The 17,575-nt window shown below is 31.7% G+C and overlaps 1 protein-coding gene across 1 annotated transcript; it reads right to left on the bottom strand.

The window, feature by feature from the left end:
- Positions 1-425: 425 nt before the first annotated feature.
- LOC133201892 (uncharacterized) lies at positions 426-6,396 on the bottom strand. Its single transcript, XM_061337684.1, has 5 exons — positions 6,348-6,396; positions 4,203-4,260; positions 3,823-4,086; positions 3,619-3,655; positions 426-624 (listed from the first exon to the last, which is right to left on the bottom strand). Exons 3-5 carry the CDS (start codon positions 3,961-3,963, stop codon positions 470-472), a joined length of 333 nt encoding a protein of 110 aa, XP_061193668.1. The 5' UTR covers positions 3,964-4,086; positions 4,203-4,260; positions 6,348-6,396; the 3' UTR covers positions 426-469.
- Positions 6,397-17,575: the final 11,179 nt, after the last annotated feature.

The raw sequence follows: 17,575 nt of genomic DNA, 5'->3' as shown, positions 1-17,575 counted from the left end.
TGCTTAGTTGTTAGGGACCAGTTTGTTACGCACCTTGTCACTTTAGCAGGGTCACACTAAATCTTCTTGATCTACAAGTATTGCTTAGTTGTTAGGGACCAGTTTGTTACGCACCTTGGGGCTATGGTAGGGTAAAATCAGGGATGATATTTACATAAAGCACGTGTACAGAAAAAAAATCTTCTCTTAATCAACAAGGACATGTTAGTCACATTTATACTGATACATCTCTTTGTCATGTGGATTCAATATTGTTTAAACAGAATCCCTTTGGTCTTGAGTGAAGGCATACTATAAATCATATTCTTCGGGAGAAGAACATCTGAGTCTTGTTTACTCAAGTGAGCGTTATGTAGACCATGGGCTTCTTGTTTTATATATAACTTTTGTAGTATTACTTCAGTATGTTCAATCTCATAGGCTGTGGAATTATTTATTTGCGGAAATGCTTCCAATCTTAAAAAGAGTTTTATTTCTTCGGCCGCGAACTTACTGGTCTAAAAGATTGCAAAATATCATAGTTATCAGTTGGCCAACGACAAAATGTTTGGTAATCTGGATGAACCCTCCGATCATATTCACATGGGTCACTGCAGCATTCCCCTCCTTTATTTACTCCATCGCCTACAGAAAAGAAAATACATGTAGTCATATAAAAAATCTGAATTTATCCTTCATTAAATTGAAATATTAAAATAAAAATCATTGGGTTGTTGAAACATACCTAACGAAAATTGACTTAGTTGACTATTTTTTTTAATTTAATTACAGTACTATAGTAAATACTTTAATGTTTTGTTTTACAATGAAACATTACTCTAGAATAATTTTTAAACGTACATATTTGTATATTTGTTAATTTTTCTTACAATAATATTTATTTGTAAAATAAAATGTGGATTTTCATTTTATATATTTTCTTTAATTTCATAGGCATGTACAAATTGCACGAAATGAAATATAACAATTTGAAATTCAAAGTAAAAAAAATATTACGATTAACTATAATTGTTAACCCACCATTTACGTTTCATTACATAAACTTTTAAATTATAGTAAACTATATTTTATTTACTACAATGGTATTTTTGTTATGAATTCAATATATATATATATATATATATATATATATATATATATATATATATATATATATATATATATATATATATATATATATATATATATATTAAAATTTCTTTGTCCTAGATAAAACAACAAATAGTAAAAATACTTTATTTCTACATAAATCCACTGGTTCATCGATAGGCGTGGCTAAAAAAAATCACGTGCGGGGCGGGTTAAATAGAAACAGAAACGGGGCTTGTAGCACGTGAATTTGCGGAATCAAGAGCCTTCGGCGTTTATGCAAATTATCACGCAAGTCAATCAATCGATCACATCATGAAACCAAAGAATTAGACAGTTATTCCTTATATATATATATATATATATATATATATATATATATATATATATATATATATATATATATATATATATATATATATATATATATATATATATATATATATATATATATACTAGTAGTACAGACGGATTTAGAGCAATGTAATACATTAAATTGATTAAATTCTAAGGAATATATATATATATATATATATATATATATATATATATATATATATATATATATATATATATATATATATATATATATATATATATACAGTAGAAATCCATCGTAGGCGAGAATATCTGTATCGAGTAACGCAGAGTGAATAATTCTTGTCCTTGAAGAAAAGGTGCTATACTGAGTATAGTTTCGCTTGACTTATATCAGGAATGAACAGGCATAAAAGATATATATTGAAAGAAAATACCCAAGACCCTTTTAAAAAATAAAATAGTCTATGAAAAGACAAGAATTTAAAAGTGAATAAAAGTGTGGCACCAGGTGAATTCGAACCACGACTCAAAAAAATACCCAGCTGTTTTACCGATCAAGTTATTCAGGCTCTGTAAATGAAATGTATAAATGCGAACCAGGTTTTCTTAAAACAGGATTCCTTATTTTTTGTAGGTTTTTTGATGAATTTAGACCTTAGGGCTGGGATGCCCTTAAAAATTTTTTCTTAAATTATTCTTTTTATCACAACCTTTCAAAATATCATAATTTTATTTAGGGGCAGGCCTGCCCTGAAGGACTTCTAGGGCAAAATTCATGAAAAACTTTGTGCTTCAATGGACAAAATGCTGTTTTGGCCAACTTTGGAGGTTAATTTTTAAGATGTAAATAATAGATTTAAGGTTCAAAATACAAATTTGAAAAAAAATAGATATATATAAGTTAGTTAACAACTAATGAACATTGATTTTTAAAAATGACTTTTTCCGGGAAATTGTTCTCTCCAATAGGTCAATTCTTTTCAAATAGTGAATTCATCCTTGATACCCAGCAGGAATCCTTTAAATGAGACCTCTCCCATGCACCCTAAAAACACTGTTGATGTTAAAATTTTATTTTTCATAATACAGTTTTTTAAATTTCATTCTTACACCTTCGTATTCTCTACATTTTTTGTCAAATAAAACTTACTATTTTCCTTCCCTTCACGAATAGTGTATTTTAAAAAAAATCCCTGACCTGTTATAAGATAGCGTTAATGAGCCATCCTTACAGAGACTAATATTAATACTGCCAAAGTTTTTCCAAATATGTCGTTAAAAATCCATGTTTACATCGTCTTAGTTATGACGTCTTAACTATTCAACTATGATGTCACAGCCTATGGCACTGACAAGAAAAAACAGATGCAAAGGGAAAGTCTAAGAAAATGTAATAAACAGAAAATTCAATGTTTTATAGATGAATATGGAATTTATTTCACTCGTGAGACAGGATTTTTTGATATTTTCACTCGTGCTTCGCATTCGTGAAAATATCAAAACGTCCTGTCCCACTCGTGAAATAAATTCCATATTCATCTATAAACATTGAATATCCTCTATCTCTCTTTTAAAAAAAAATTGCAAACGTACATGCGTATTACTAAATTATAATATTTACGTTGATATCAAATTTTACTTGTACGTCAAAGTTACGTACACACGTTGTTACATCACTTGTAACTAAACCTCTCCATTATTTTTTTTACAGACAATTAAAAAAATATTGTTGATATTATTACTTTGTAGGTTACAATCGATATTTTTTTTATTTTTTTTTTCAAAATAAAAAGATATTTCTTTATACATGATTTTTTTTTTTGAGAAAGATATTGATGAAAATGTTAAGTTTACCAATTTTATGCAAAAGTATTATTTAGTTCACCACTGTTTCACTCAGAATTAGACATGAAACGTGTGTAATGATGACCCTGATCACCAGAAAGACTTCCTGTGTAATTCAATGTGTATATGAATTTTAGGCATCTAGAATATAAAGGCTCTCCAGGTAACATCTATACTAATAAAACCACTCCCTCTCCTCAGGTAACTGTACGGTAAAAAATTGAATTTTTAAGACTAAATAACCTACAAAATGTCTCAATAACAACTTTTTTTCTATAATGATGTTTGTTTTGACACCAAACACTGTTTTGCATTTAAATGCCTCAAATACTATCATAGAAAGAGAAAAAAAAATCAGCTTACCCTTGCAAAAGGAATCAGAAGTGCATGGGATTCTCCACTGAAAAAAAAATACATAATACTGCTAAAACCATAAATTAACAATTGATTAGATTAAACAGTTTAAAGAACCATATAACATGTACTTAGATTAACATTTCACAAAAACTTTTTTCCCTTGGAATAAAGACATCGAAATTCGTATTTATAAAGTATGAAAATATATACCTCATTTGGAAGCTCATTGCAGCGTTCTTTTTCAAAATGCCAGCACGTTTCATCAGGTGTATCCGTCAGTTCTTCTTCCTCGGGCATTGGCGTTACATCTGTATCATCAATTATCTTTGTCGAATTTACTACTTCAGGCATTATTATTAAATCCTTGTCAATAACATCATTTCCCTCTTCAGTTTTCTTGATTCTTGATGTTTGGTCAGAATTTAAGCTGTTTTCATCAGATTCTTCAGATCCTTTGGATTCGCTAGAGTCTAACTTTAAAAAAAATTAACAGAGAGTGAGGAGTCGGCGGAGAGAGAGAGAGAGAGAGAGAGAGAGAGAGAGAGAGAGAGAGAGAAAGAGAGAGAGAGATATTTTGATTATACATGTACCTCTTTTACTCTGGATCGTCTATTAAGGTTATTGTCTGTCACTTTGCTTAAACACCGTCTAAAAGAGAGAAAGATGTCAGTAGGTAGGCGTTATACGGAAGCCCATTCAGAGCCTATCAAAAATATTTCTGAATTCGATATCACAAATTTTTTAATATCTAAGATGAATTTACTACCAGTTTTTAAATTCTTTTATCGAATTTGATTTTGTTATAACAATTTGTTGAATTCGATTTATCATACAATACTCGTAATTACGAATTCGAAATGCGATATATGGAATTAAATTAAATCAAAGTCCACAAGTCGTTTAATGCAATATATCATATTTGTTATTACAAATTGGATAGAATTATGATAAATAAAAAAAAGAATATAAGGAACCGTGATCGGTCTTAAACAAATCCACAAACAAAACAATTCTGTGAGCAGGGCATAAAACAGGAACCCGGGAATTTGATAGGTAAGATCACGTGCCTAGGAGGAGTAGGCAACCGCTGTTAACCGGTCACACCGGCCGTTACCCATAATTATTGATGACGCAGCGATGCTAAGGCTTCCTGAATCATTAAATTGCATTCTAAACATACCATTACACTTGTTGTGATATCACATGACTCGTTTGATCACGTGGCTATCAAGTATATTTTTTAAAATGTTGCACACGAATCGCTTCGGTGCAAGTGCATAACACAATTTTTTTTTACATTTTGATACATAAATAAAATTATTATATCCTGTAATTGAAAACTGCTTGGGACCAGCTATTGTATTATTAGTGTACGAGATATTTCTTGAAAATTTGAACTTACCAACACATTTGAGGGTATATTTCTCTCTTCATCGTAGTTTATGCCAAAGCGAAGCAAGGACACTTCCATACGAAGCAAGATTCATTTAGAAAACACTCTCTTCTTATAAATGTTTACCAATATTTCTTAAGTTGATTTCATTAATTAATCACATGTGCCAGCCTGTTATATACACACATATATTCAAATTCTTATCAGGTGCTGTAGACGGAAACACTCCAAAGTCAAGTTTTTTGCAATATCGTATTGAATACACATATAATTTCAATCTAGAGAAATTATACGAAGTAATGTTTTAATATTTAACAGTAATTACACACCCTCTGGCTTCAAACCACAGTGAAGCCACATGAATATTACAAGAAAGCTCTAAAACTTTATATGTGGTTGGAAATAAGACGTGGACTTTATGACAATCTCCCCGTCACGATTGCTCAATCATGCAGTGACTTGACGTCATATTCAATTATGACGTCATGTCTTGTAGTTCAGAGAAGTGACGACATTGGATTTACTGTGATATTTTTTTGGGAAACCTTAACCTACCAGCGCCTATTATGTTATATAATCTTTCGTCTTTGACGGAATATTCCGTACGCAGCAGTGTTTAGGCTACACAAAGGGGGCGGGGTCTAATTTATACGGGAAATGTTTACTGTGACATCACACAAAAATAGCGATTCCTCACAATAACAGAAAAAGAAATAATTTCCAATTTTAAACCGCATTAAAGTAATAAACAGCATCAGAACTTACCACTGCATTCATTTTTGTCGCTAGTTAAATCCCACAAGGCAAGATATAAATCAGTTACTGATCACAATGCAAGTGTCAACATGACGTCATCATGGTAAAATTGGACGCATTTTATGTGCAGTGAGAGGCGGATCAAATATTTTTATTAAGTGAAAAATGCATTTTATTATTTAACAGGATGTTATTTACAGATTTAAGGTAGACCATTAATACGTTGTTAGATGGTCCTTATCGTCATAGTCAGTAAAGTGTATGAAAAATAATAAACATTTGGCAAAATTTATGAAACGAAGGTTATAAATCGCTTTAATCAATATGTATTTCAGCAATTTGAAAAGAAAATGAAGTATTAAGTATTAAGTTACGTGAAATTTAACTTGATAGAAAAATTTAGAATCCGTTAAAAAAACCTCAATGTATTGATTTCGTTATTACAAATTCAAAATTCTGTTTTACGAAGTAAAATTAAACAAATTCGAAGAATTGTTACAATGAAATCGATTATTTTTTTTATTTCTTCATGAGTTTCTCTTAAACGTTTTTTGAATGATTTCAAAAATGAGAGAGAGAGAGATACCTTGTTTTAGTATTAATTTTCTCCGTTTCCGGTATAGATCTGATTCCATGGGACCCTGCCTGAAAGGAAAAACACCAGTTAACATTCGTTTGTCATATACTTGAACCAAGCAAAAATTAAAACCATGAATGAAATGACATTAATACTTACCAAAATAACACAAAGATGTATCAAAACCAAATATAATTTGAAATTTGTCATATTTCTTGTCCAAGAAAAGCTCTAGGTCTCTGGGAAATATGCATTTTTACATGCATCGCTTGTTTTTATACCTCCTCAATTACATGCTCTGTAAATATGACAAATTACAGAACAAATTACCTGAAAATCTCTTTGCATACTTGAAATGAATTTAATTATTTTGCACTTTCAGTTGAAAATTGCTCACAAATCCACTGCGTGAAGCATGATGAATGAAGGTAGAATTAAATTAAGTCTATATCCAAAAGTTCTGTCACAAGAGCTGCTGTAATAGTTCTTCTGAAGTGTAAGTCAACTGGATTCTATTTCTAAATATATCACAATTTGAATATTTTTGAAAATATCAACATCATTAGATAGCTTACATGTACATGTATTTATTTATTTTTGTATGCATAAAAGACCCCGCGATTATATTTCAACCTCTTTATCAAAATGATGACTTCTTTCAAGTCATATTGCATGAAAATCATCTTCGATTTATCTTTATCTCTAAAAAAAAAAGGGGGCTTCCATTAAGGATTCCAGAAACCTACCACTAGCACTCCTTATATCACATTTCATTTTTTGGTTTTAATATTTTTCTACTGGCCTGAAGTCATTTCACGACTCTGTTCTTATTAATATACATGATTATGTTATTTAAGATTAAAAAAATCCCCTGAAAAAGAAAGAGGAAAGACCTTACACCATTTTTTAGATCTGGATCTGCAGTCGTAAATAAACAATATCCCCTTAATGTCTTATTGTAAAACATATAAATATGAAAGAGATGTGTCAGAATCTGTGGTGTCTTTCATTTCGAGTTCAATGGAATTTATTGAATCACCTAAGGAAATGAGTAAACGCCGTCGGATTGAAGACCACAGCTTGCAACTTCTTTGAATTAGAAATTTTTGAATAGATTCTGAGTCATACAAATATGCAAAACCAGATATGCTTAAAAAGAGGAACAATTAGTATTCAAGGGAATAAACCTAGTCTCCAAAGATTACATAGATATTGTCAATAAGAAACTCAAGCATATTTCTAATATCAACCTTGGACTACTTGTGTGAAGAATTAGAATATCTTAAAACAAAGTTAGTTAGCAATTGCAAGGTACGAGGGTTGTCCAAAAAGTTCGTGGACAAATGCTTAATTTTCTTTAAAAAAGTCCGCAATGGCAAACGTGATAACGTCAAAGATATGGATTTTGAATTCTTATCACATGTTCATGGATACACGCTTATTTTCTTTATTATGCCACACTGCCAAGTGAGTGCAATAATATTTATGTATAGACCATAATTGATTTAATTTTTAAAATGCAAAACAATACACGATAATTTATGAGCTTTATCAATATAAACACTTCGTATACACAAGCTGCACAGCCCAGTCCGACGGCGCTAGATTTATAACAAAGTCCTGAATAGGGATGTCCTATTTTCATCAAATATCAGTAGTTTTCCTCTTCTTGTACATGTAGTGTCTCCGAAAATTTACACACCGTTGAAAAATCGCATACACCGATTACAATTTAATGAACTAAATATATTCCAATAATTTTAAGTTGTTTGAATAAATATTTTGTGTCTGACGTCGTTTCAACCATATTAAAACATAATTACATGTATATGATTGGAAGCTGTTCCGTTCGCATGGCCGACGTTGCTTTTTCTGTCAATTGTTGAAACGTACTTCTTGCGGTTTTGGCTTAATATTCTCACTGTCTATTTAGTAAGCGATACTAAAGATGTTAGAAAATAACGATAGCCGCTTTATTTGCGACACATTTAAGTTTTATTAAGCTTTGACTTGTTTTATAAAGAAAATAATTATTTTAATCAGAACACTTTATTTTAAAGCTAATGTCATTTTAACCCTGGTCCGTGCGCATATCGACGACCTTTAATGACTGCGCTTTTTACAAAAATATTAAGTTCAAACAAAAAAACCCAAACTATTCTGACTTTTATTTTCATATTGTGGTATACAATAAGTATATCTTGAACCATTCATTTTGAAAAAAAATCGCCATTGTCCACGAAATTTTTGGACATCCCTCGTATGCATATTAATCTGTTCCAGTTTTAGTAAAACAGTTTGCATTGATGTCAACAAGACTGGTCATTAATTTTCGATGAGAATAGTTGTATAAATTATGTGTTGGAAAGTTATACATTTTAATATATTGAGTTTGTTAAACGTTTGTGAATTCAAAGATTCTCAAAGTCCCTTGTAATTGTTTAAGCATCCACCACTTCTTTACACTGTTGGTGTACAGTACTCCTGAAGTATCTCCTTCATTGCTGTTATTATGTTCCCCAAACGAAGTTTGGGAACATATTGTTTTTACTCTGTTTCTTATTATTATTATTATTATTATTTTTCTTCCTGGGTACTTTTTTGTCCGTGAGTGATCTCCGAAACTACACATCCGATTGAGGTGAAACCTTTTTAGGGTTAATAGGAATGCTATGTAGATTTGCGGAACGAAGGTCATTTTGCGTGCACGCGCATGCACGTGCGTGCGCGTGCAAAGCGTAAAATGACCAATATACTTGATATAGCTGTAACTTTTATATTTTTTCATGAAATGCTTTGATACTCAGAATATAAGGATATATTAATAGTGTAGACAAGATGACAAGGTCAGAATGCGCATGCATGCACGTGCGCGCATGCGCATTGATTGAAATAACCAATACAATTGATATAGACTTAACTTTTTTTGATGAATTGCATTGAAACTCAGAATATAAATATATATTAGAGGTGTACACAAGAAGACTTGATCAGCGCACACATGCATGCACGTGCGTGTACGTGCGCGCGCGTGCAATGAGTAAAATGACAGATATACTTGATATAGTTATAACTTTCATATCTTTTGATGAAATGCTTTGATACTCAGGATATCAGGATATATTAAAAGTGTAGACAAGATGACATGGTCAGAATGCACATACATGCACGTGTGCGCATGCGCAATGATTGAAATAACCAAAACAAATTATATAGACTTAACTTGTATATTTTTTGATGAATTGTTTTGAAACTCAGAATATAAATATATATTAGAAGTGTACACAAGATGACATGATCAGCGCACACATGCATGCACTTGCAAGCACGTGCGTGCGCGTGCAATGAGTAGAATGACCAATATACTTGATATAGCCAAAACTTTCAAATCTTTTGATGAAATACTTTAATACTCAGAATATAAGGATATATTAATAGTGTAGACAAGATGACATGGTCAGCGCACACATGCATGCACGTGCGTACGCGTGCAATGAGTAAAATTACCAATATACTTGATATAACAATAACTTTTACATTTTTTGATGTAATGCTTTGATACTCAGAATATATAGACATATTATAAATGTAGACAAGACGACATTGTCAACATGCACATGCATGCACATGCGCGCGCATGCAATGCTAAAATGTTCAATATACTTGATATAGCTGTAACTTTTATACTTTTTGTTGAAATGCTTTGATACTCAAAATATTTAGATATATTAATAGTGTTGACAAGACGACACGGTCATCATGGACATGCATGCACGTGCGCGCGCTTGCAATGCGTAAAATGACAGATATACTTAATATAGCCGAATTTTTTTTATCTTTTGATGAAATTTGAATATAAAGATGTATTAAAAGTGTAGACAAGTTGACATGGTCATTTTGTACATGCATGCCCTTGCGCGCGCGTGTAATGCGTAAAAAAACCAATATACTTGATTGCCTTATTTAATGAAGCTTACAAGGAATAAAACACCAAAAGGAAGTTGGGGAGCGTTTGGGGAACATCTGTAACGGTCCCCGTTACAATTAATACTAGTTATTATAAGGAGTACAGAAAAAGGCTTGGTGGCACGTTTATTAGAAACCGCTAAGCATTGCTTTGTAAGGGTTTTTATAAATTTTTTTTTCCATACCAAAATTTGAAATCAATTAAATTGTTGGTTTTTGGAAATATTAAATCTATTTAAAAACTCTACATGGTTTAGACGAATTTTACCCTTAGAAAGAGATCTAAATTGATTACCACTTGCAGAATTGAATACAAGTTCCTCTAAATTGCAATTGTAATAACGCGCCTTTCAAACAAAGACTATGATCTTATTTGCTTTGTCAGCTGGGACCAGAATATATTGATCATGCAATCTGTCTAATGTTTTTGTCACTTCTAAATTCCGAACATAGAAGACGAAAATTTTTCGAAATCTTGCCCTGACTAGGAAAAGACGTATATGACTCAAACTTCTAATTTAAACTAAGTTTCAATAAAATACGATAAATCCTTTTCGAAGGAAATATAAGTGCCTTCATTAGAAGGGCTATGCAAACTGTTTATGAATAATTACATTTTACCGATCCAAATTGATAAGCCAAGAGAAATGTGCTTAAATCTTCCTGCAATTTGTCTACAGAGCCTTGACAGTTAGGTTCTTCGATTTGCGACGGAAAAGGGTAGGTAAATTAGCGAAACCAGCTTGTTTATTCATTCCTGATATTATTATGACAAGGTGAAGATAACGAACAGTGATCAATTTAATAAAAAGTATCACATCTGCTAAGACTTTATCTAGCACATATCAAAATATAAATCATCGGCAAAACTTTGAGAAATATATTGGAATAATTACACGTTAGATTCAGGGTAACGAAAGGTCCTTTCCTTTTAATATGTTTCCAATATTTCTCAACATGTCTACTTTACATTTACATAACTGTTGGGGAGAAAATAGTCATTGCGTTAGTTCTTGGAAATTCCATACACAATCTGTCTCTCTCAGTTGAAGGTATGCAATTTTTCATTGTCCTTTTGCTGTAATAATATATTCAAATGTATAATCTAGACAAGTTGGCGTACTCCTGTGATTCTTGTATCGAAGTAAAAAAAAAACAACAACAAAAACTATGCTGAAATCATTAGTGTCTGCATTGGTCACCGTCTTTAATGCATTCACAGTCTAATCGTTTATATCATTAAAAGTGCGGACTATGTGCAAATATATACCTTTAGGCCGCCGTTATAAGTAGTCTTGCTTATTTATAACGTAGCACACAATATACAAAGTCTTTGGTCTTCTTGGACTGGCATAAACCGTAATAAATCTTCCTAATGACTTTTTCGTGGAAAATAAAACTTTATAAAGGTTCTTTTGTTGCAGAGACAATTAATCATATTTTGAAATGTTGATTAATGTAAACATTCAGATGCTTTCAAAATCACATTTATAACAATGCCACCTGACTGCTATATAATTTTAAACCCAGATAAAAAATATACACTTGGTTGAAAAAAAAATCCATTAAAACATGACGGCCTTGACTATATCCTTATTTCGGAAAGTCTTTCCAATTTGGTTGAAAGCTTTGCTATTAAACCTGGGTACAGATCCAATCCTTCCTCGGTTATTATAGAATTGAAATTTAATGCCTTTGAAAGAGGCCGAGGCTTATAGAAATTTATAACAGCTTATTAACAGATAAAACATATGTTGAAAAAGTAAAGGAAACCATAGAAAAGGTAATTGGCCAATATTTACATGTTTCACAAAATGATGACAACCAATTTCATGTAAAAATCGATGACAGTTTATATTCTGAGGGCCTTTTGATGGAAATTAGAGGGTTAACTATTTTTTATTTCGCTTTCAGGAAAAAGAAAGAATAAATTCAGAAAGAGCTTTACTTGAAGAAATTGAAATTATAGAGTCAATGACAGGAATTAATTTCGAACTTTTCGAGGAAAAAAAATAAGCCTTGAAAATTAAGGAAAAGAAAAATTACAGGGGTATATTATAAGATCACGAGTTCGGTGGATGAAAGAAGAAGAGAAACCAACAAAGTATTTTTGTAATTTCTAAACTAGGAATTTAAATTTAAAACTATCAAAACTGGTAGAACTAGATGGAGAAAGTGGAGTATACAATCGGGCAGAGATCACGAATCATCTAAAATTATTTTATAAGCATTTATATACAAATTCAGACTCTGAACTCTTGGGCATTAATTAAGAAGAAATTGTACAAGGACAAGATGTTCCAAGGTTAGGCAATCATGCATCTGAGAAATCTGAGTATGATATAAATGAAACAGAAATAACTGAGGTGCTTGAAATATGAAAAAGAACAAATTTCCAGGTAGTGATGGTTACAAGGTTGAATTTTTAAAATTCTTTTGGAACGATTAAAAAATTTATTTATTAAGTGTATTTTTATCAATAATGTGCTCCCAATATCACAAAGATTAAATATAATCTCTTGCATTCCCAAAGGAAATAAACCTAGACAGTTTCTAAGAAATAACACTTTTAAATGTTTAATATAAAATATTATCGGGACTTTAAATAACTTTAAATTATTTAATCTCAGATACTCCGCCAAGATTTATGAAAGGCAGGTATGAGAATGACAATACAAGATTTTTGTATGATTTAATTCACTACACATCTTTCAAAAACATTCAAGGTTCATTAGTTTTTAATTGATTTTGAAAAGGTCGTTGATTCAATCTCATGGGCATTTACTCATTAAGTTTTTAAATAAATATTTTGATTTTGGTACAATGATTATAAAATGGGTAAAGATTTAGAACTAAAATTTTTAAGCTTCTACTTTGCAAAGTGGATTTTTATTTGATCAGTTCGATGTAGAAAGAGGTCGCATACAAGGTAATCCTGTTTCTCCATATTTATTTATATTATGTGCAGAAATTATGACAATTTTAGTTAAACAGACTAAAGATATAACAGGTATTGTGGTAGATAATAAAGAATACAACTTATGCCAGTATGCTGATAATACTTTTCTTGCTCTAGATGGCTTGCAAAACTCTTTTTTTTTTTGCTGCTCTTGATACAATAGACTTCCATTCAAAAGTTTCAGGACTGAAAATCAATATATCAAAAACTAAATTAGTATGGAGTGGTTCAAAAAAAGTTTTCTAAGGAAGTTTTCCATCACACAAGGTGGAATTTAAAATGGGGAGCCACAACTTTCAACTAACTAAAAATTCAATTCTCTGTTTATCTTAAAGATATTGTTGATATCAATTATAATTTGCAACTACCGAATATAAAAACCTTTGATCAAACAATGGAAACGAAGAATCCTAACTGGTCCAGTTGGTCATATTACTGTTGTTAAGACTCTTATTATACCAAAGCTTAATTATTTATTCATTTCTCTACCATCTCCTAGAAAAGAGTAGATGGTTGAATTGCAAACAAAGACATTTTTGAGTTTATATGGAAGTCCAAATCGGATAAGATAAAGCGATCTCTTGAAACACAAGATTATTTTTCTGGGGGTCTAAAAATGGTCAGCATACTACATGTAGTAGATAATTTTATAATTGTTTTAAACTCTTCTTGGATGAAAAGGTTAACCCTGAAACAAAAGCCATGGATCGATATATATACCAGACTGTTGATATCCTTGTTTCATCAACAATAAATAATGTCAACAGCATGTTCTTGCGTATCGAATCAACTGAGAGATATAAACCCCATACCATGATAATGGTATATTGCTACATAAGTAGAGGAAGTTGACAATTGAAAAGTTAAAGTCATCACGTTTTTCATAAAGCTTGATTGTTAGGTTACCATTAACGTTTTTTTCTAGTAGAATATCCAAATATGAAAAAGATGGGTCAGAATATTTAGTGTCTTTTATTTCAAGCTCACCTATATATATCGTGTCGACATATGAGTGGAAATAACTATTGTTAATTGATAATACGTCGTCGATATATCAAAGTGTCAAGTTGAAGGCCACATCGAGTGTTTTCTTCTTCTTATGTAGAAGTTTTTGAATAAATTCAGCTTATATGAATACAAAAATAGGTCTGCTTATAACGGGGCGCAATTGGTACCCATGGGAATACCAACAGATTGTTGGAAGACATGATCTCCAAAAATAGATATTGTCAATCAGAAACTCAAGCATCTTTTATGATATCAACTTGAGAGTACAATTAGAATGTTTTTTTAACAAAATAATTTTGCAAATGACTAATGACAATGTATGGATTTTTAAGAGTGCATTCTTATTGAAAATACAGCTGTCTATGATGTCAAAAAGCCTGGACTTTAATTTCCACATCTGGTTTACACTGCTTCTAGAATATATTGTTGTACAGTACTCCTGATGTTTCTCCTTCATTGTTGTAAATATTTTAATTAGGGATAAACAAAAAGGCTTGGTAGAACATTTACTTGAACCCGCTATATATCTTTGTTTGTAGGGATTTTTATGTAGTTTAGGAATCCAGTAAAGATATGGTAATTCAAATTCTTTTTGATCGTTAGGAACATTAAAAAAAATTTAAAGTGAACATATGATTTTGAAGAAATTCCTACTTAGAAAGGGAGCTATGGGTGTAAGTTGGATTTCCACCTGCAGAATGAAATCATGTTTCCTCTAAAATACAATTCAAATAATGAGCCTTACAAACAAAAACTATGTTGTTATCTGTTTTGTCAGCTGGGACCAGTACATACTGATCGTGTTATCTATCTAATTCCTTTTTCACTTCTGAATTATTAAAGACAGAAGGATAAATGGTTTTCATTAAGCCCCTCAATCGCTTAATGCGAAATTTCAACATCCATCTGATGCTCTTAATCCATTCTGACAAAGTGTCAAAGTCTTCTTTACATGATTGGCCCATCGCCTGGCGTAATTTTCCACAGAATTCATAATATTTAAAAAATTATGACGCCAGTTGAAAGGACGGGGTTCCCTAAGTTTTGGTCCTTTTAAAAAAGGATTTTATATCCTCATTATTAACTATTTTTACATCACCAGTAATGAAGTGTATAGCAGTGCTATAGTTTTAGGGTGAAGACGAACATGAACACGTAGGAGGATTATTTATCAGATGTTCAATACCAAGGCACTGTATAGTTTTTTTTTTAATTAAATAGTTTGAAAGCAATACCCGATGTATATCGGTAAAAAATACAAGGTGTGGATTTCAACTTGAAATATGGTGGAATCAAGACTGGACCCTTTTGTGACTAAAAATATTACTAATATTAACTGCGTCAATTCCTTAGTTCGCAAATTGAAGTTCATGGAACATACAGGTTGATCGAACAGTATCATCTTCCGTAAAACGTGGCGGTTGAAAAAGCCTATGATTTGCAATATTCATAATCACAGATCCAAGCCTGTATTCTGGTGTCGAAGAATCCAAATATGGACTTTCCTTGACCTTTTCAAATAGACCATTAAGAACTTTCAAAGGGATAGCGTAAAGTTTGGTGCGAATGTGATGGAGACCTGTTTATTTGCATAAGGTAATGGACTTTTGCGAGAAGCACTGACTTTTACAGTCGACGACTTACTTTGACATTTAAACCTAGCTGCCTTATGTACGGAGGTACAGAATTGCTGATAGATAAGGAAACTTTAATAGTTGTTATAGGTATTTTGTTTGGGGCACTTACATGATTAGCTTGTATGCAATCAACGCAAGAGATGATGGGAGGCAGAATTACATAGCTTAAATTATTTATTCGTGAGGGTTAGTATCTCCTGTCAATCTCATTTCCTGAAGGGATCAAATAAGGAATAAAATACATTTCGGAAGGAAAATTAAGCAAGAGTTGGTCAATGTGGGAAGGAAGGGAGTTGATGGTAGGGTGGCTGCCGTTCCCTTCCTAGTCAACGTGATATGTGCTCTGAAATGGCCCATTATTATCGTTTAATTAACTGTTAAGCTTAATATTTATATTGCTAAAGAGCTTCCATATACTGTCCTAGTGTAAAAGTAAGCCGTCGATTGTAAAAGTCAGTGCTTCTCGCAAAAGTCCAATAGTGAATAAAAGAAACATCGTGTATAATTGGTTTATTGTAATATCGATGTCAATGACTACGCTTACATCTCTGAGTATTGTTAAAAAGTCCCATCACATTCACATTGCTACACTGTGGACTGGAAAGATTTCCAACACTATCGACATTGTCATTACATCCATAGGGAAAGGCTGTCCCTAGTTTTCTAATCCAAAATTCTTCTCGTTGTCTACGAAAAGGTGTACTCAGTGATGGACTGTTTGCGTGGTGGTAAATCTTTTCTAGAATTCTAACTTTCGTTGACAAAATAGAATGATCAGGTAAATTAAAATGCTTGTATAAAAGTTGTTACACTGTGGACTGGAAAGATTCCCAACACTATTGACATTGTCATTGCTTCCATAAGAAAATGCTGTGCCTAGTTTCTAAATCCAGTATTCTTATCGTTATCTACGGAAAGGTGTTCTCAATGATGGACTATTAGTATGATGGTAAATCTTTTCTAGAATTCCAACTTTTCACTCACAAAATAGAATGATCAGGTAAAATTGAAGTGCTTATAGAGAAGCTGCTGACCCCTGTTGATACTTTGAAATATGTGTCGAGATATCTTTTTTATTAAGTGAACCCTTGGTTTCACCAACATAAATAAGCCCACAAAGGTTATATTTTATTCTGTGGACTACATTAGCAGATCTGCAGTTCAGAGTTTTGGTATAGAAGCTCTGTCTTTTCAGATTGCTAGTCAAAGAACAGTTTGTAATCAAAACATCACAGGTTTTACATTTTTAGCAGAACATTTGGAAATAGATGACATTTGATCGGAAAAGGATTATTTAAATATATCTTTAGGAGAAACTTTGCATTCTTTCAATTTTGTGTTCGAACTGCTGTTTTTATAACAAAACTGGGAGTCCAAAGATTGTATATAGTTCAAACCCTGAGGATTATCCGAGGGATACCAACTCTTGAACTCTTTGAGTCTGTGTCATTAATAGACTCAAAAGAGTGATGCCTTTTTATACTGGGCGGCGCGTCTGCCAGTATCTATGTAGCATTCAAAAATATTGATTATTGTGCATGCCAATTTTTAACTTTATAATATTAGTGAAACAAAATGTATTGAAAATGTTTGCATTTTTCCTGGACAACCTTCGTAGAGTAAAGGGGTGGACATCTCCTACCCCCTTTTTGGAATAATATGTTTTC

This window comes from Saccostrea echinata, unplaced genomic scaffold (assembly GCF_033153115.1).
Source record: "Saccostrea echinata isolate AGI-Se365-2 ecotype Australia unplaced genomic scaffold, CSIRO_AGI_Sech_v1 ptg000046l, whole genome shotgun sequence".
Taxonomy (NCBI): Eukaryota; Metazoa; Mollusca; class Bivalvia; order Ostreida; family Ostreidae; genus Saccostrea; species Saccostrea echinata.
The sequence above is the reverse complement of the archived record's forward strand: the minus strand, read 5'-3'. Positions and strand labels throughout refer to the sequence as shown.

Coding starts and splice junctions, on each gene's coding strand:
- LOC133201892 (XM_061337684.1), bottom strand. CDS start 3,963: ATGCCTGAAGTAGTAAATTCGACAAAGATAATTGATGATACAGATGTA. Junction 3,656..3,822: donor GCAATGAGCTTCCAAATGAG/GTATATATTTTC, acceptor TTTTTTTTTCAG/TGGAGAATCCCATGCACTTC. Junction 625..3,618: donor TTCTGATTCCTTTTGCAAGG/GTAAGCTGATTT, acceptor TCTTTTCTGTAG/GCGATGGAGTAAATAAAGGA.